Source organism: Festucalex cinctus, chromosome 7, assembly GCF_051991245.1.
Source record: "Festucalex cinctus isolate MCC-2025b chromosome 7, RoL_Fcin_1.0, whole genome shotgun sequence".
Taxonomy (NCBI): domain Eukaryota; kingdom Metazoa; phylum Chordata; class Actinopteri; order Syngnathiformes; family Syngnathidae; genus Festucalex; species Festucalex cinctus.
The window spans coordinates 10797468-10817654 of record NC_135417.1 but is presented as its reverse complement, the minus strand read 5'-3'; the positions used below and the strand labels follow the sequence as shown (position 1 = coordinate 10817654).

Below are 20187 nucleotides of genomic sequence, written 5' to 3'. Positions count from 1 at the left end.
AAGCCGTTCTGATGTGTTACAATTTCACAAGTGTGCTGCAATCAATTGAAAACGTACAAAAACACCCAACAAGCCAACTCTGTTGGTCAAAACAAACGTTTATTGAAAACGTAACAGAACAGGAAGTATCGGAACACGCTTCCTGATTGACATCCTTCTTAATCCTCCTCCTCGTCATCGCCTCCGCCAGCTCCTCCCTGGCCCTTCTTGGAGTTCTTTCTCTTGACGCGGCCCGGACGTCCGCCGCCGTACGGGGACCTGAGGGAGAAGTCGATGTGCTTCTGGCTGTCCAGGCGGACCACGAAGGAGGGAATGTTCACCACCTGCTTGCGCACACTGCAGAGATTGCGGGGGACGCTTTAGAACATGACACTTTATTGAAACTCATATTTGAGCCCTTTTTGTGAACATGAGTAAGGGCTACCTACACATCTCAAAAAGTTAGGGATTCAGGTGAAATATCAGGATGAACGCCGCTTCTCAATACACACGCCCAAGTTGGACGTGTGCATTCACAAGTTTAGAGACTGAATTAAGTTTAGGTGAATCCTGAAGTTTCATCTCAAATAATACATCCCCAACTTTGTGCGATTAGTGTAGTTTTACACAGGCTTCATTGACGAGGAATTCTTGACACCACTGAAAATCTGATCATTTAAATATCTTAATCATCAGCCTGGAGAGTTGCTAGTAGCGACTGCTACCATTGCCCGAGGTGCAACCCGTGCCTTACCTAGCAGCCCCCCCGACGTCAGTCTGAGCCCTCAATTGGCAGGATTGGCTCTGGGCAATGCTTTACTGACAAGGTATACGGCTTTGATACCGAATTGACCTTGATGATATATCTAACCCATCTCAGCGGAGAGTGTTAAAAGCCAACAGTCCACTGATGGAAGAAGAAGCATCGTGCATTTCGTAAGACTCAACAACCTTTCTCCAAAGTGTTTTTGGAGGGAACGTCGACGTACCGGATGTGCCTCTGGCGGATCAGCACACGGGCGTGGTGGATGCTCTTGGCGAGTCCGAGCTTGAAAACCTGAGTCTGCAGCCTCCTCTCCAAGAAGTCCTCAACTTTCAGACCCAGGATGTAATCCAGCTTCATCTTGGCCTCATCCAACACGCCGATACGCACCAGACGCCTGAGCAAGGCATTACCTACATGTGACAAAGCAATTTAGTCTCCTAAAAATGAACAATTAAAAAAAAAAAAAGTTATATCATCAAGGTAAGCACTAGGCCTCATTCACGAGGAATTCGCGACAACAGTGGAAATTCAGACAATCGAGATTTAAATCACTGGCTCAAATGTTAATGTGGCTTTTAATTAACGCCGCTTCCAAAAATACCTTCAAACAGACGCTTGGGTTCCTTCTCGTCCAGAGTGAGCAGCTCTCTGGCAGCTTTACGAATCTTGGCCAGGGTAAACTTGACCCTCCACACCTCACGCTTGTTCCTCAAGCCATACTCGCCTAAAAGACAGCAGACGGCCATTTTTGAGCAACGGCAGTGGCATCTGTGACTCTACGTACAAGGCATTAATATTACTGTAAGTAATTTCTCCATCTTTCCCACTTCACGAAAGCAGAACAACATCTTAAGTTAGCCTGGTATCTCTATTCTTGGCTTGCATTACAAACTGACAGCTGTACTCATAAGTTGTGGCACTCTTAATTCAAAGTACCGCTGTATTGCAATCAGCCCCTTACACACCAATGAGTTTCAACTCCTGGTCGAGACGGGACTTCTCGAAGGGACGGCGGGGGGTGACATATGTCTTGCGACAGACCCAACTCCTGGCAACGGGCATGGCGGCTTACAAGTGCCTGCATAAAAAAATAAAAATTAAAACACAAACACATGCAAAATAGAATTTCATTTATTAGCCAAACGCAAAGCAGTGCATGTTATCAGAAGCTATCAGACTACGCAAGTAAATGCACGTAATTCATTAAAACTAATGCAATCTAAACAGCATGTATCGCAAAGCGTGTTTAGTAAACTGCGATGTCCGCTACCAATTTACGTAAATTTAAGATTCAAAGATGCTAATGTGTATTAAAAAAAAAAATCCGCATTACGATTAAAATACACAAGGGCAATTTAGAACGAAGGCGAGTAGGCCGCACATTCGCCAGACCACGTTGCACCCTGAGGCACGTTAGCATTAGCATTAGCATCAGCTATTGCGTTCCAAAAGAAACGACACAGCATTACGTTATGGTTTATAAATGACTGAAATGGTCAAGCGGGGGAATTTTTCAAAATTATATTTTACATCACACGTCCTTAGAATTTTAAACAGGACGGAATGAAGTTGCGAAAAGCCAGCGAAATATATTCCATACCTGCTTCGCTCAGGCTCGCGTAGTAAAGAGGAAGTCGACCGCGGCAATGAGCATTTTATATGGCTTTCAACATACTACATATCCCAACATGCCTTTCGCCACTCGAGCAGAAATTGAGATTTTTGGTTTGTCGCCACCTGCTGTCAGGGAAACAACAAACATTTTTCGAATATAATGCATTCCCTTTGTACTTACTGTACGTACTACAAATATTAAGGTGACATAATTAGACTAGATTTAGTACTTGCTATATTACAACTAGCGACTTCTGAGATGGCAAATTACTTTAGTCCCTAGTCAAAGATTATTTGCACTAAATTATTAATATGACTGCTATAAATATTAAATTTCCCTCACTGGACATAACACTTTATTTCACACGCATTTGGAAAATTTCCAAGTGTTTTTTTTTTTTTTTTTTTTTGCAAAATTTTGGAAGCAAGACAAATGTTGTTGTCATAATTCCTTAAATCATTTTAGATTAAAATGTTTTCTTTATTGTCACTATACAAATGTACAATGACACAGAAAGCAGCTTTTTCTCCAGTGCAAATATGTATAGTAAAAGTTTAAATGTAAACATATTTAAAAAAAAAAGTGAAAACTAAAATACGAGATATTTACTATTGAAGAAAACATTAATTGCAATAATGTAATAAATATAATTTTTGTCCAAGTAGTAGATATTTATATCTTTTATATTATATTATATTATATTCATAACACCAACCATAGTATTAGTACTAGTGTAAAACCTTCAGGTTTCTGCTAGAAACAAAAAAAAAATTATAATAATAATAATTAAAAATACAAATAAAAATGTCAGGAAAAGCCTACTAGAACAGCTGAACTTTATTTGGGGTTAATCTGAGACACTTTAAATGGTGGCAGGTGTGTACTGGCTAACCACGTGATTGCATAATTCTGACCAGAGTCACATCCCAGTTATAAGAGGGTGTGCACACTTGTGCAACCACATTGTTTCATTTGTTTATTTATACTTCTCCTCTCACTAAAATAAAAAAAAATAATAATCAATTGAGCTGGAAAGTTTTGAAATGATTTAGCTTACTTTTATTTATTTAATTACATCACAAAAAAAATGGCATATAAACCGGGGTGTGTAGACTTTTTATATCCACTGTATCTCCATAATTCATAAGTATGTTTCAGTTTGGTACATTTTTGCCAATCACGAGTCACATAGCAAAGGTGAGGGTGGACACGTAAGGTCACAAGAGGTCAAACGACTCCAAGGTCATCGGTAGCTTCTCCACGACAACAACAGGATCCATGTTGGGTGTAACATTTGATTTTATTAAAAAAAAAAAAAACAAAAAAAAAAAAACACGGCAGAAGTTGTGAGAAAGCTCGCTTGCCTCCGCGTGTCAAGTGGTCAACTCGTAAGGAAGGACATGGAGGGACTATTTATAATGCTCTGAAATGGGAGCCCCGAGCATGTGTTTCTGTCCGTCAGGCTGCATGATCGCCTCATGGACACACAGAAAGCGCTTTTCATCGACTGCTCGAGATCCTGTCGTGACCGGACAGGACGCAACTTTTGTTTTTGTGTGTGGAGGGGTTGACGAACCTCCACGTTGTGATTTCACAAACGTTGAGCCATCCTTCTAAGGATCTTTCCTTCTATTTGGATCTTTTTCTTTCTTTTCTGGCCCGACTCGTCGTCCGCCGCCCTCCCGAGTTCAACTTTTTCATCGCTCGTCCTCCTCATTTCTCCTCGTGCGAGGCTTTTTTTTTTTTGAGGCCATGCTGTCCTCACCCACTGTCATCCTCCAGCCTTATGGACTGCCCGTCTATCCGCAGACGACCACCTGCTACCCCAGCATAGTACAGGTAAACGCTCTTCACTTGCTTCTGGTTCGTTAAGAAGATGTTATTATTATTATTATTTTTTATATCAGCGGTAGAAAAGGAGAGAGAGAAAAAAAGTTAAAGCGATGACGCAACTCCTCAATCACAGTCGTGGTCATTATTGCTTACAATGCCCCCCAAAATGCTTAAAATCACATGTGTCACTATTGGTTGGTAAAATTGAAATTAGGAGTTGCCGTACTTGTATTATGGATAATTTTTTTTAGGACGTTTGGTTATGCAGACGATACCCTGCCAATTTCCAGTATTTGAGTGACAACATACTGTTAGAGACAGACCGATATGTTTTTTCAGGGCCGCTACCGATACCGATTATTAGTAGTCGAAAAGGCCGATAACCGATATTTAAAGCCGATATTCATTTTCAGTAAAAAAGGGGAGAGGGGGAATATTGGCGGAATTTAAAAAAAAAAATACAAATGCCAATCCTAATCCTGTGGTAATACGTTAAAGCAGGGGTGTCAAACATAAGGCCCGCGGGCCAGATCAGGCCCGCAAAGGGGTTTAATCCGGCCCGTGAGATGATTTTGTAAAGTCGAGTGTGGCTACAACGGAGCACACTGACGCACAGTGAAGAACTTGAGCGCTGATGTTGCAGCTTTAGAGCGCCTCATTGTCACAGCCATGAGTGCGCGCATGACATAGAGAGAAGTTGGAAGATGGAGCGTTTTTTGTTGTTGTTGTTGTTGTTGTTGTTTAATCTGACGTGACAATTAATTAGTGTGTGCTTTAGAGCGCCTCATTGTTGGCTGTGAGTGCCTGTACGTCATGGAGAGAAGGCGGGAAAGGGAGGGAATTCATTTATTTATTTATTTAGCTTTAAGTCCGATAGGACCGCCAGCATCTGGACAGGGGCTTCGCATTAGAGCGCCTCATTGTTTGCAGTGAGTGTGCACATGTGACAGAGAGATGGTTGAAAAGCGAAGTGTTTTTTTGTTGTTGTTGTTGTTGTTGTTTTGGTGTGTGGACTGGAGCTTCGCTTTGGCATGGCCACGTTAGAGCGCCCCGTTGTCACGGCATGGAAAAGCCCCATGTAGAGCCACTGGGATATATTCCAGCCCACAGTGTTTGAAAGCAAAGAGAACGATTTTGAAGCTTTATTTTATATACTAATGCAAATTTGCCAGGGCTGTGAACACTTTTCTCTGTGGTGGAGACATTTTTATTTTTAATTGACAGCGACTTTAACACATTTTTAAAATAGATTTAGTGTGGACCTTAAAACTGAAATGGCCTTTGATGGGGAAAAGGCATGTGTATGTGTGTCCGTGACATGTCACAAGTGCCACAATGTATCTGGCGTGGTTCCACCATGTCAGCTGTATTTTTAGGCTTGCTCTCCTGAGCAGATAATCACAGGAGGAGATTCTGTCACCTATCTGGTTTTCTGCAATCAGCTCCTCTTAAAATAGAAGGTACTGGGAAGGCCTGCGTGTTGATGGTACGACCAGCGGCCTCCAAAATAATATTGACAGAATGCTTGCGGTGATGGTGTTTACTATAACGTGGCTGGTGCCAAAGAAGTCGGACTGAATGTTTGTGAGGAGCATAAAACGTCCAAACTGATGTCATGTTAAACGTGATCATGTCTACAATGGTGTTAACCACAAGAGCCCATTTATTACATTATTCCATATACTGCATTTTATTTTATTTTTTTACATTAGCTGTCGATATAAAATAAGCAATTTTAAGTTTGTTTATATTAGTTTGATAAATAATATAAATAACAGCTTTAATTTTATTTATTTATGTATTTATTTATTTATTTATGTATTTATTTATTTATTTATTTATTTATTTATTTATATTGTTTTGTTTTGTTTTTGTACTACATAATTTCAACGTGATCATTTGACCAAACTAAAAGTAATATATTTTCTTATCTCGGTCTGTTTTTTTTGTTGTTGTTGATAGTATTCATTTTTATTTTTATTTAATTTAATTCAGACACCTAACTGAATACACTGGCATATTTTTTAAAGATATTGTTTCTTAATTTTACTATTAATTTATTTTATTTGTACTTTTTTTTAAAATTATTATTTTGTCTATTTAGTTGACTTTTTCACTTGTGTATGTACGAGCAGTTCAATTGGATACAGTAAGTGAGCCAAAAAAAAATAAAAATTCACTCGCATGAATCAGTGTGAGAGGCAAGGTTATAATAGTTTTGGATTTTTAAAATAATTATACATACTTGATCATGTCACTTGCCACATCTGCAACCGGCGTCGGGTGCGTGGAAATGTCGCGCCAGCTGTCCCGGCAGGCACCTGGCCCCTGAGCTGTTGACCTTTGAACCCTGAGCTGACAGCTGAGGTGCTATGAGAGGAGAGCAAGAAGAGACAAGACAAATGAGGAGGGGGGGGGGGGGGGGGTGGACAACGTGTCTGCGCGACTGCTGACAACAGTCGTGGCAATAAAATAAAGTTGCTGTCATATCTCACAGTGCATCGTTGTCTTTGTGTCAGGAGGATCCTGTCAGAAAAATTATAATAATGATGACGTTTGACTTGGCGCTGTCTATTTTTGTTTATTATTGTGCTGGTAGTTTGCAGTGATTTTGATTCAGTGACGATGATGTTACAGTACTCGATTTTTTTTTTCAGGTATCTCCTTACGTTTGAAAACGGTTATCTCTTCTTTCTACATCGTAAGCCAGTTATCATCAAAAGGAAGCAGATGTGCGTATATGAATTGAATCATAAGATACAGTGACAGTCATAGATGAGCACAGCTGGTCTGGCACCCCCCTCGGCCCCCTTCTACTCCCCTTGTAGTTGCGGTGATCTTTTCACGGGATTGGTGGGGGGTTAGCACTTATGGCGTGGTGGGCGGGTGGCGGGCCGCCATTATAACATGCAGCAGTTGACGTTGAGGGGTTCAGAGGTCCAGGGGTGTGCTGAAGGGGTAAGACAATGTTTTCACTCTTACTATTTTCTAAAAATGGCAACAACAACAAAAAATTCAAATCGTTGTATTTTTTTTTTACTTTGTGACTTGCTAATACAAGATTTGTAATGTTTTTGTTTTTTTTGTTTTTTTACCCTGCATTGACTGCAACTATGGCAGTCATGGAACTTGTAGAGGAAATAGCTACCAACATAGACAATAAAAAATTTACTGTTGGGATATTTATGGATCTAAAGAAAGCATTTGACACCATAGACCATTCTATATTAATGAATAAATTAGTGAAATATGGTATAAGAGGCTTAGCATATAAATGGATAAAAAGTTATTTGGATGATAGATATCAGTATGTGCAGTTTAAAAATACAAATTCAAAACAATTGAAGATTACTCATGGAGTTCCTCAGGGGTCTGTGCTGGGCCCTAAACTATTTATATTGTATATGAATGATATCTGTTGTGTCTCGAAAATACTCAAGAGTGTCTTGTTTGCGGATGATACAACTTTCTACTGTTCTGGAGACAACTTGAAGCAGCTTCTGACTACTGTGGAGTATGAATTAAGTACAATAAAAAATTGGTTTGATATGAATAAATTATCATTAAATTTAAATAAAACCAAGTTCATAGTTTTCGGTACTAGACCAATCACTCATCAAGTTAAAATTAGGGTGAATTTAATTGAAATAGAAAGGGTGTATGAAAATAAATTCCTTGGAGTAGTTATTGATGATAAATTATGTTGGAAACCACACATAGAAAATGTTAAAAGGAAAATGTCAAAAATCATAGGGATACTCTATAAAACCAAGGAGGTCCTGAACATGAATTCACTATATACATTATATAATACATTATTATTACCATATTTGACCTATTGTGTGGAAATTTGGGGAAACACATATAAAACAAATACTGACACTGTTTTTAAATTGCAAAAAAGAGCCATAAGGATTATTAATAGATCAAAATATACAGAATCAACACATCCACTATTTATTAAATTAAATACAATGAAATTTTATGACTTGGTTGAGTTTAAAATAGCACAAATAATGTATAAAGTATACAATAATCTACTCTGCCACAGTACTCAAAAGTTGTTTGAAATTAGAAACTGTCCTTATGATATAAGGGGTACAAGTGTATACAAAAAACCCAAAACAAGAACAAATATTAAGCAAAGGTGTGTCTCCGTTAAAGGAGTTAATTTGTGGAATAACTTGGGAACCGAACTGAAAAGATGTAATTCACTTGTTGAATTTAAAAGAATGTTTAAAAGTAAAATTCAATATTATTATTTAAATCAGATATAAGTTAAGAAGATTGTAGAAATGATTTATTCATTTACTTATTTTTCTTTGATGTATTAATATGAGTGTAATGAAATTTGTATATATGTGTGTTACTAGTGTATTTTTATTTCTATTTTTAATTAATTTTTTTATACGAGTAGCATTATATTTTCTTTTATTAAAAATGTAATTTATTATAAATAAGTGATAGGATATGAAGAATAAGGGGTAGGACTGGATAAGTTTTCAACTTCTTCCTACTCCCTTGAACATATACATAGATATTTATTGGATGTTTCTTTTATTTTATTTTATTTTATTTTTTTTACTTTTAACTTTGTGTTTATATAATTATACGTGTATATGTGCATATGTTCAATAAACTTCAAACTTCAAACTTCAAACTAGAACGTGTATTCAGGAAAAACACAATTTTGCTATTTTGTATTGTGTCATTGTTTGCCTCAGGTGGGCTAAACATCAAAATTGCTGCTGAGCATTTTAATCTCATTTCATTTCATTGTAAACTGAAGCTGATTGAAGAAAAGACGAGCTTTAAAATAATATTTAGCTAACTTATGGCATTCATGTTCATTGTTCTTTTTTGTTTTATTGTATTGTTTACATTTGTGGAACTGTAACTGCTTTGTATTCCTTGGGAAAAATAGAAGTACAGGTAACACTGTCACTGTATTTATTTTTAATATCCATCCATCCATCCATCCAGTTAGCTAGCTAGCTCGCTAGCTAACATCTGTTTGTCCGTCTGTCTGTTCAGCTATAACTCTATCACGCAAGCTATCTCTATCGGTCTGTCTGTCCATCCATCCGTCCATCCATCCATCCAGTTGGCTAGCTAGCTAGCTAGCTAGCTAGCTAACGTCTGTCTGTCCGTCTGTCTGTTCAGCTATTACTCTGTCAAGCAAGTTATCTCTATCGGTCTGTCTGTCCATCCATCCATCTGTCCGTCCGTCCATCCATCCATCCAGTTAGCTAGCTAGCTAGCTACCTAACAAGCTAGCTAACATCTGTCTGTCCGTCTGTTCAGCTGTCACTCTGTCTAGAAAGCTATCTCTATTGGTCTGTCTGTCCATCTATCCGTCCGTCTATCCGTCCGTCCGTCCATCCATCCATCCATCCATCCATCCATCCATCCATCCATCCATCCATCCATCCATCCATCCATCCATCCATCCATCCAAATAATCCTCCACCGTCCTTCTTTTCAGGGGGCCCCCACGCAGGAGGCGGGCCCCGGCGTCCCAGACCCCGCCCTGCCTCAGGTGTACGCCGCGCCCCCCTCCTACCCGGCCCCGGGTCAAGGGCCAGCGACGTCCGCGGGCAGGCTGCCGCCTCTGGATTTTAGCCCGGCACACCCCAGCTCCGAATACCCCGAGCACGCTCAGCTGAGGGTCTACCAGGGCCCTCAGCTGGAGGGCGCCGAGCCTCTGGCGTCCGCCACCACGGTAAGAACAACAAGGAATGACAGTCACATGATGACAATACCATGGAAAGCCCAAGTAGTACATCAATTTAAAGACGTATAATAGAATAAATGTTCAAACAGTTTTCCAAGGCTTTTCATTTTTGTGAGTTAATGAGGCAATTATATTTGTTCCTTCTACTTTAGGAGCCCCCCTTCCTCTGTTACGTCCTTTTATGGCAACACCACATCAATGACAGGAAAGGGGGACAGCTGGGAGTGTTGTTGAAAATAAATCCTCCCCCTTTTTTTTTTTTTTTTTTTACCGTGACTCATTTTAAACGGGCAATAAATCAGATTAGCTTTCACAGATTAAAGAGGTGAAAGTGTGCGTTGATATTGTGTGAAGGTCTTTTCAGACGTAGACATAGACCATGAGAATTGTATGAGCGCCACCTGTCCACTCCATTTAAAATTGCAACCATCGTTCAGAAGGAATATTAAGAACTTGTTTTCGTGTATGTAAAACTCGCGATAATAGTTCTCATTGTTTATGTTGCTATCGTTATTGCGATTATAACAAATTAACTGATTATTCAGTCAAATCAAATGTTAAATGTATATGTCAACTTCTTTGTTTTGTAATTTTTAATAACCAATCTTCAATAACACATAATCAAAAATATATAACTATATATACACTTTTATGAACCAATTTTAGGGGGAATAACAACTAAAACTCAAAGTTTTCGAGTTCAAACCAGGATTTATTTGACAGACTTCAGCTCAGTTAAGTGCTTCTTTAAGAAACAATTTGCAGAAATTCCACAAGTCAAGTCAAGTCATCTTTATTTATATCGCGCTTTCAAGGCTCCCCCGGTTTTACTGTTATTAATTTATCTGCATTACTTTACCTTACCGTGTTGCGTAATTCCTGCAAATTACCTCATATTTGTATCCACGTGTCAACAATGTACAGTTTTCACCCTGAGATCCAACACAAGAGTGCCTCCATACTGTAAACTACAAGCACAATAATAAATATACTGTTATTGTTTCTGATCCAAGCTCCTGCATTGGATCTCATTCATGAAATGACTCAAATATGTGTTAACATGTCAACAGCGTGTCTACTTGAATGACCCCGAACAATGTGTTAAACTGAGGGTGCATTTAAGACTGCTGGGAAATACGATACGTCATACTTGAGTGGTTTTCAAACATTTTACAGCAGGCAAGTACCACATAATATAAGAGGGTTTTTTTTTTTCTAAAAAAGTATTTTTAAAATATTCCTGTGAGCCACTGTAACATTATGCATAATTTAAACCTTAAAGTTGAGCTTAAATATTAGAAAATAAAAATGATGATTCTACTAAATACATTGCACACAGGTTTAATAAAAATGTACCTCAATTAAAGTTTAAATTCAGTTTTATTCTTGTTCATATAATTTTTATATTTGATGGCTGGATTGCTGTTCATCTATCATTTTTTAATGGCTTTTTTGGGTTGAGTTTTTATTAAATATAATAGCAGTTGATGTAGCCTATTGTTGATGAATATTGTCATGTTTTTCGATTTCACACCTTACAAACACCAAATAAAAAAAGAGAAAAATGTAAATAAACCAAAGCAAAACTAAGCATTTACAAAAATAAAAATAAAGTTAAACAAGCAAAAAAAAAAAAAAGACAGAAAAATCAAAAGTCCAGACATGCTAACCCCTCCTCCACCGCGCTGCCCTACTTTGTACTGACTGCCGACAAAATAAGTCTTGACAAGCAGCTGCCACGTAACCGCAAAGTTTTCAGTACGACGCTTCTGACTTCCAAGCAGTCTTGAACGCACCATCTGATCTGGACGGGTATTCCGTTACCCTTTTCTAAGTAGGAGCCCTGAAACGTCACACTTGTTCTGGAATGCAACACCTGTTAGCTCAAAGCAGAGACGTATACCGCCGTATGCTTCTCTCTTAGCTCAATCATGTCTCCTTCTTTTTTCTTCTTCTGCTAAATGCTCTTTTGTGTGGCCCCGTATATTTTATGACTATACAGCCCCTCACCCTCCCCCCCAAGACACACAAGGCTCCATGCTGGGAGAAAATTGAGGCGCCGCCATGGAAAAGGGGGAGGGAGGGGGCGAAAGGGGGAGGCAGACCAGATGACCCCCACCCACCCTCTCCCCCACTCTGAAATATCACAACACAGGTCCAGAACACTATTTTGCATCGTGACATGACACCACCAAACCAGCTCGACCCTCCGCCCCCCCCCACCCCCACCTTTGTGTGTGTGCGTGGCGTCATTGAAGCCAAGTGGGTGTGCAAACTTATGGGTACAATTTGTTCTTAAAGCAGACAGCTGGGACAAGTTCTTCGTAGATGATGTTATAAATAAAGTTTTTGGAGTGTATGTATTAAAAAAAAAATCAAAATCAAAAATCATTTTAATAATTAAAACACTTTTTTTTTTTTTTTTTTTTAAATAGAATTCGTAATCATTAAAGGCGAATGGTGCGAAAGCCCTGTCAAATAGAAAAAGTGGTGCTTTGGCCACAAAATGGAACCAAAGTCACATCTAATAGAAAAGCGGTGCCTTGGCGCCATCTTGTGGCATCTATTGACAATTCCAAATATTTTGGCAGTGTCATTTACCTTGCGGATTTACGCTCGGGCTCTGTCGCTATTTTTCGAAAATCAAATCATTTGTGAGACAATTATTTATAAGGGTAATGTAGCAAAACTGGTTTAAATTGATATTAGACTTGTTTTGGACAATATTTTGCGGTATAAATAGGGTTTCAACTATTCTAGGCAATTTGAACATTTTTGGTCAGTTGCTTGCGGCTTTTTGCTATTTCACATTATTATATTATAATTATATATAATAGCAAGCAATTACTGTAAAAAAAAAAAAGGAATAGAAATAAAAAAATTAAGGCTGGAAACATAACAAGAATCTTGATGTGTTCGTCATGTTGCGGCCTGTGTCGTGCGTATGTGAGCGTTTGTCCTTCCCTCCTCTCCTCTTCATCCCCAAGCATATTAATGATGACACTTTTCCCTTTAACCCTTAGCAGAAAAGCAGCACCTTGACCTCAGACTGACCCCGTTTGGAACGTTTAGTTGTGCTCTTTTTTTTCTTTTTTCTTTTTTCTTTTTTGTCTCTTCTTTCTGTCGCTTCTTTTCTCCTCTGCTAAATTCAGGCCTCACTGGAAGCTTATAATACCCTCTTGTGCATATATATATATATATATATATATATATTATTATTATTATTTTTTTATCGTGTCTTATAAGCACCCTGTGCAAGTTTGAATTTATTCATTTTATCTTCATAAAAATGACTTAACATGCTGCCCCCCCCCACAACACATTGATGCACACACTCCATATGAGCGCACATTAGCATCGTGATGCATTTTGAGACAGTGAATGTTTCTCTTCCTTTCTTTTGGCTCCTTACTTCTGGTATTGTTGTGCATGGGACAGTTCAAGGTAGATGTTTTTTTTTTTTACAGCATTGCTGCCTTTGTATGCGTTTCACTTTGTTACAGCTGCTTGGGTAGCGTGATCAGCTCTACTGTTTTTTTTGTTGTTGTTGTTTTTTTTGTGTGTTATTCTTAGGCCAAATAAGTTGCCAAGTAGACAGATGGGAAGCATCACGCTTGGTTTTCTCGTCAAAAGAAAAGTTCGATGACTTGGCATTATCAAAAAAAAAAAGTCTAATAAGCTTTTCCACAAGTTCAGAGCTTGATCAATAGTCCAGCCCTCGAAGACAGTTTAGTTTCTCTTAGCAACATGACATTTGGTAGATCTATCACAAGCAGACCCACAATCATGTCTCAAGAACCTGTGGCTTGAAAAGTCACAAGAAGTCTACCATTTTGGCTAGGAGCGGCCATTTTGACAAGCTAGCGCCCTACAAATTAAAAAAAATAATAATTTAGCCCCAGTTTCACTTCACAATGTGAAATATGGTAGACCCAAAAGTCAGTTTGTGTTAGTAAGATGAAATTCAGTAGACATATTTACTGTATCATGAGTAGATCCACAACAACAACAAAAATCTCAAGAACTCATCTCCAAAAAAAAAAAGATACAATAAGTTTGACATTTTGGTCCAGTCGCAACTTTCAAAATATTAAAAAGAATTCAGTTCCTGATGCTAGTTTCTTAGCTAGCTGAAATCCTGTAGACATGTCCATAATTAGTAGCCCCACAAAAAAAAAAAAAAAGTCTCAAGAACTCATGTCTGAAAATACACAGAAAGGCCGCCATTTTGGATTGTCGTAGCCATTTTGGCTAGCTAGCACCCTATAAAATGATGCTAGTTTCCCCTAGAAATATGAAATTTGGTAGGCAAGTATATCATGAATAGAGTAAAAAAAAAAAAATTCAACTACACATTTTCTAAAATAATTCAGACATGAAATTTGATAGGTGCAGTAAGTCACTAAAAGAGCCACCAAAAAGTCTCACAAAGCCACGCTTGAAGAGAGACATAACGTTGTCCATATTGGTTTCAAGCAACCGTTTTAAGGTCTTTTTGGCCATCCTTGAAAAATTGACGTATCCTACAAATATATACCAAGATTAGATCACGCAAAAAAATTTTGAAATGGTGGTCGCTGTGAGTCAGTGGATCATGATGGCACATGAGCTCATTCGCAAACAGGCCAATTTGCAGTTTACTAGTAGTGAGTGTAGTTAGCTGATGTACTTTTCTACAGGCATGTGTTGGACCCTCCCCCGCCCCTTCCCCCTGTTTCTTTCACACCTCCTCACATTTGCCTGAGAGGTATCACTGGTTGCGGAATGCTCTTTGGTTTGGATCACCTGACCTGGTGGCAATGTCTTGTCTAATGTTATGTGATGCTTTGTACACAACCAGGAAGTGATCAGATGTCCACCGCCATCATCCGTCCTTGCGCTTCCTCTCACAATCTCTCTTTCTTTCCACCTGCTTCCCTTTCCCCCCCCCCCTGTGGTCTGTTATCCTTTTTTTTGGGGGGGGCTATTAGGAAGAAGCTTTGGCCCCCGTGACCTCGGACCCACAAGCTCTGAGTGCGTCTGTGACAACCGGCGGCGGCGGCGGGGGGAGCGGGAGTGATGACGAGGGGTCTGGTAAGGCCCAGCCCAAACGCCTCCACGTGTCAAACATCCCCTTCCGCTTCAGGGACCCGGACCTTCGGCAGATGTTTGGGGTACGGACTTCTACGGTATTTAGTGCCATGAACACGTAGCTGCCCGTTTCCTGATTTCTGATTTTTCTTTTATCAAGAAAAAAAAACATTGATGATCCCGAAGACTTTTGGAGAAATGTTCTATAGACTCACAAGAATTTTTATTTTTTATTTTATTTTTATTATTATTATTAATTCAATCTCTGGTGTAATAACATTATTTATTGATTGATTGAATTTTTATTTATTTAGTTTTATTTTTTTTATTATTATTATTAATTCAATCTCTGGTGTAATAACCTTATTTATTGATTGATTGAATTTTTATTTATTTATTATTATTTTTTATTATTATCATTATTAATTCAATCTCTGGTGTAATAACCTTATTTATTTATTGATTTAATTTTTATTTATTTTTTTAGATTTTTATTATTATCATTATTAATTCAATCTCTGGTGTAATAACATTATTTATTGATTGATTGAATTTTTATTTATTTAGTTTTATTTGTATTATTATTATTATTAATTCAATCTCTGGTGTAATAACCTTATTTATTGATTGATTGAATTTTTATTTATTTATTATTATTTTTTATTATTATCATTATTAATTCAATCTCTGGTGTAATAACCTTATTTATTGATTGATTGAATTTTTATTTTATTTTTTTTATTTTTATTATTATCATTATTAATTCAATCTCTGGTGTAATAACCTTATTTATTGATTGATTTAATTATGTTCTATTTTATTATCTGTTCTCATTGCTGCTGGACATGTAAATTTCCCAGAGAGAGCCATCCCAAAGGGATCAATAAAGTCAAGTCTAAGTCTAAGTCTAAGTCTAAGAGAAAGGTTGACATTTTTGGATGGGGTGAAGCCCTTTACAGCTAGCATAAAAATAACGTGCGTTGGCAATGTGATGTTCTGGGGTTGTTATGCTTCTTCAGGACCTGGACGACTTGCTACAAATAATCAATCATCTTTACACACAACATCTTTATGATACAAAGTGCACATTTCTTTTCTAGCAATTTGGAAAGATCTTGGACGTTGAGATTATCTTCAACGAAAGGGGGTCAAAGGTAAAGCGTTACAGAGTTCGTATTTAAGACGTTGAACTGGAGATACGAACAAAACTCAACAATGACTGTGGCAGGGATTCGGGTTCGTCACCTTCGAGAGCGCAGCCGAGGCCGACCGGGCACGGGAGAAACTGAACGGGACCATCGTGGAAGGGAGGAAGATTGAGGTGAGACGAGCGTCGGTTTCCATAGCGACAAGTTTGAGAATATTCAATTCAGTAATGGTGAGAAAATCACATTTTTTTGTGTGATATTTTTGACATTTTTTTTTGGTGGTCTTTTCAGGTTAATAATGCCACCGCAAGGGTAGTCACCAAAAAGCCACAAACGCCGCTTGTGAACGGTGACCTTTCAAGTAAGACACAACTTCATCAAAGATTCTCGTTTTCTTGACTCTAAATCATTTGTTCTTGTCTGTGTAGCTTCCGGGTGGAAGATCAACCCTGTCATGGGGGCCATGTACGCACCGGAACTCTACACGGGTCAGTAAACGCAACACAATACCTTCACCGCGACAATTTGACAGGTTTCGAGAATCAAGCTGCCTGCTTTTGTCGTTCAAGTGGCTGGTTTCCCGTACCCGGTGGCGGCGCCGGCACTGGCCTACCGCGGCTCGGCGCTGAGGGGTCGAGGCCGGACCGTCTACAACACCATTCGTTCTGCCGCAACGCCCGCTGCTGTGCCCGCCTACCCAGGGTAAAGCCCGGCATGTTGATAAAACACGGGACGGATCCGTTTGTCATGTTACCGTTTGTGAACTTGGATCTGGATTGTGTTTTTGCCCTTAATGCCAGCTATGTAAACAGCTGTGTTTCGAATCACTTCCTATCCACTATGCAGTGCAGTAGCAGGTTGAGTTCGCCAGTGAATTGAGCTGGACTGACTGGACTGGACTCAACTGGACTGAGCAGGACTAAATTAAACCAAATTTAACTGGAGTCAAATGGATTGGACTGGATCTGACTAATCGGAACCAGATTGGATTCAGCAGGACTAAACTCAATTTACCTGAGGCATGATTAACTTTCCTGGACTGGATTTGCCTGAGCGGGACAAAACTAAATTTAATTGAGCCAGAATAAACTGGAATGCACAGTGACTAAACAGAGCTGGTCTAAACTGGACTATATTTAACTGGATTGGATTGAACCCACGGGACTATATTTTTATGGATTTACGGTACTTGACGAACCTGGACTGGATTTCAGTGAGCAGGCCTAAACACAATTTAACTGAGTTGAGCTGGGCTAAACCAGACTGGGCGGACTAAAGTAAACTACATTTAACTGAATTGAGCTGGACTGACCGGGCTGGACGCAACTGAACTAAATTAAGCCAAATTTAACCGGAGTCAAATGGACTGAACTAGATCTGACTAAACTGGACCAGATTGGATTCAGCAGGACTAAAATAAATTCAACTGAGGCATGATTAACTTTCCTGGACTGGATTAACTAAATTTAACTGAGCCAGTCTAAATTGGAATGGACTAGAGTAGACTAAACAGACTAAATTTAATTTAACCGAAGTGGAATAAACTAGACTGGATTAAAATGGACTACATTCAACTGAACTGAATTTAACTGAACTGAGCTGGACTGAAGTGAAGTGAATCTGAATGGAGTGGACTAGACTGGACTGGAAGTGAAATGAACTGGGCTGGACTAAAAACTGAACTGTACTTGGGAACCCGTTGCAACAACAACAATTTCATCACATTTTCCACTTTCCCAATCAGGGTGGTGTATCAGGATGGTCTCTATGGAGCTGAAGTCTACGTAAGTCACCCTACCTACCTTGTCGCTGTCCATTCAACTTGTCGTGGGATCGTTCATTGCTGAGTGACGCGACGTATTCCCGTGCAGGGAGGTTATCCTGCCGCGTACAGGGTGGCCCAGACGGCATCGGCTGCTGCAACATACAGCGACGGGTAGGCAAGCCTGTCAAGAGAAAATATCTTCACCTGGATTGTGACCTTATGACAAGTGATTATTCATATATTGCGATGATGTCACCAGATACGGCCGCGTTTACGCCACAGCTGCAGACCCCTATCACCACTCGGTGGGACCAACAACCACATATGGTGTTGGCACCGTGGTGAGTTCACACACACACAAACAAACAATTTCAACATGAAACAAAGAGAATACCAAATCCATGTAATTGATCAAATTCTACTTCTTCAGATTTAATGGCATTTCCATCCATCCCATTTCATTTGCAGGCCAGTTTGTACCGAGGAGGATACAACCGTTTCACTCCCTACTGATGCACAACACCACAGCTTGATGTGAGCTGGATGCTGCACACATTTGAAAGTGACTGGACGGACTGACGTTGTAAATATTGTGTTATGTGCTGTTCTCCATGCTCAGCACAAGAATAGCATTATTTATGTATTTTACATGTGAACTTCAACGGAGGACTCGTGAAGCGAGAAGACCACTGTGGGAGATAGCTCGGTCTTTTTTTTCCACGGGTCAAACTGTACATTTTCAATTTGGTCTGTATGATGTGACGAAACTTTATTTAAGTGTGCGTGTTTGTGTGTGTGTGTGTGTGTGTTTGGGGGAGACAAGTGTGACACCGGTTTCACTATGAGATCATTTTTGGCCTGTTGCGGAGTTGACTGGATTTGATTGGGGCTTCATTCGTGTTTCTTACTAACAAACTACCTCTTTTCTTTTGACTTTTCTTCCTCGCTGTGTGTGTGTGTGATGTTTACCTCTAAATAAAACTCTTTTCATCTAGCTTTCTTGTATTACTCATTTTTTTCCTGCTCAAATTTCACTTGTGTGGCTCTTTGGTTTCTTTTGCTTAAGAATGCGGCCTCATTCATCTTTCAATCAACAGGCCTCATCAGAAAACTGTCGCTTTTTTTTTTTTTTTTTGTACTTTCTCAGCTTTATTTTCAATATAGTTTACTTCTGCTCTATGATAGCTTCTTCTTTCCTATGTAGTAGATTGAACTACTATTTTTTTTCCTCCTCCCATGCTCTTGCTTTATTTATTCGACTGTTTTGTTTGACCTATCTGACTTTTTTCTTTAGCATGATTTTTCAATCTGCTTTTCTCACATTCTGTCCTCTGCTTAGTTGCTTTATATTTCTCTTTTAGCAGAAAATATCTCTGTTTGCATGGTTTCTATACTACATTTCTAAGCTTGTTTTGCAGCCTCTCTTACATGTGCTTTCGGTAGGACACATAGCAAAATCTTCAGAATATGACCACGGGTTCAACATACTTCCAGTCAAAGTTTTGGACACATTCTACAAGTACTAACTACGTAATGAAAAACTCTTCAAACATTTCACTGGTAGGCTATAGTAGTGTAGTTTTTTCCTTGTGGCGTTACCTTGGGATAGGAGCAGCCCACTAGTGGTTCAATTTACGACTTTTCCATAATACAAGGGTAAATTTTCGCTTTGACCTGAAAGAAAACAAAATATGAAGCTCTGTAAATCTGTTTATACAACTTCATACTGACAAACTAAACGCAATGACAAAACAGGTTTTGTTTATAAAACAATAACACAAATGAAACCACAGACAGGATAACGAATAGCATTTCAGTAAGGGAACGGGTACTAAACACAAACAACACATCAACTAATGTAAACAAACGATGTAAAAGTACTCACAAGCATTTATTTACTGTCCTCTGCGCAAAAAAAAAAAAAAAAAAAAAAAAAAAAAGATACTCGAGTTCATTACTCCATTACAGTGGATGAGGGAAACTGGTCTTCCTGACTGTATTATACTGCCGCCCGGTGGCCAACACGGGCACACTCGAATGTTTTATAATTTTTTATGTCGGTTTACTGTTTCCATACAGTATTGCACAAAATTCGCCTTTATTTTTTTTAGGTGTAAATTTGCCATTGCCAAATTTGATTTGACGAGTTTTACGTTATGCTCGCCAGAGAACGAACTCATATCTCAAAGCACAAATGTATCCTGTCCAGCTAGATTGCTCCGACCTAAGCAGTCTGTCACACTTAAGAGCTCCAACTTCCCTTGCTTTCTTGCTAAT

The 20187-nt window shown here is 38.9% G+C and overlaps 2 protein-coding genes and 1 long non-coding RNA gene across 3 annotated transcripts; 1 reads left to right on the top strand and 2 right to left on the bottom strand.

The window, feature by feature from the left end:
* Positions 1–78: 78 nt before the first annotated feature.
* On the bottom strand, positions 79–2398 carry rps9 (ribosomal protein S9). Its single transcript, XM_077527055.1, has 5 exons — positions 2346–2398; positions 1711–1823; positions 1347–1469; positions 969–1155; positions 79–336 (listed from the first exon to the last, which is right to left on the bottom strand). The coding sequence occupies exons 2-5, from the start codon at positions 1805–1807 to the stop codon at positions 159–161; spliced, it is 585 nt and encodes a 194-aa protein (XP_077383181.1). The 5' UTR covers positions 1808–1823; positions 2346–2398; the 3' UTR covers positions 79–158.
* Positions 2399–4100: 1702 nt separating this feature from the next.
* On the top strand, positions 4101–18706 carry rbfox1l (RNA binding fox-1 homolog 1, like). The gene is made up of 12 exons (XM_077526587.1): positions 4101–4199; positions 9679–9915; positions 14898–15080; positions 16098–16151; positions 16226–16318; positions 16437–16506; positions 16574–16633; positions 16715–16847; positions 17890–17929; positions 18017–18081; positions 18170–18251; positions 18379–18706. The coding sequence occupies exons 1-12, from the start codon at positions 4113–4115 to the stop codon at positions 18421–18423; spliced, it is 1149 nt and encodes a 382-aa protein (XP_077382713.1). The 5' UTR covers positions 4101–4112; the 3' UTR covers positions 18424–18706.
* Positions 6385–19832, bottom strand: LOC144022099 (uncharacterized). Its single transcript, XR_013284262.1, has 4 exons — positions 19796–19832; positions 19510–19584; positions 17948–18091; positions 6385–6563 (listed from the first exon to the last, which is right to left on the bottom strand). It is a non-coding gene; the product is annotated as an uncharacterized LOC144022099 (long non-coding RNA).
* Between the last annotated feature and the right edge of the window lie 355 nt (positions 19833–20187).

Coding starts and splice junctions, on each gene's coding strand:
- rps9 (XM_077527055.1), bottom strand. CDS start 1,807: ATGCCCGTTGCCAGGAGTTGGGTCTGTCGCAAGACATATGTCACCCCC. Junction 1,470..1,710: donor CCAGGAGTTGAAACTCATTG/GTGTGTAAGGGG, acceptor GCTGTCTTTTAG/GCGAGTATGGCTTGAGGAAC. Junction 337..968: donor ATCCGCCAGAGGCACATCCG/GTACGTCGACGT, acceptor CAATCTCTGCAG/TGTGCGCAAGCAGGTGGTGA.
- rbfox1l (XM_077526587.1), top strand. CDS start 4,113: ATGCTGTCCTCACCCACTGTCATCCTCCAGCCTTATGGACTGCCCGTC. Junction 9,916..14,897: donor CTCTGGCGTCCGCCACCACG/GTAAGAACAACA, acceptor GGGGGCTATTAG/GAAGAAGCTTTGGCCCCCGT. Junction 16,507..16,573: donor TGTGAACGGTGACCTTTCAA/GTAAGACACAAC, acceptor TTGTCTGTGTAG/CTTCCGGGTGGAAGATCAAC.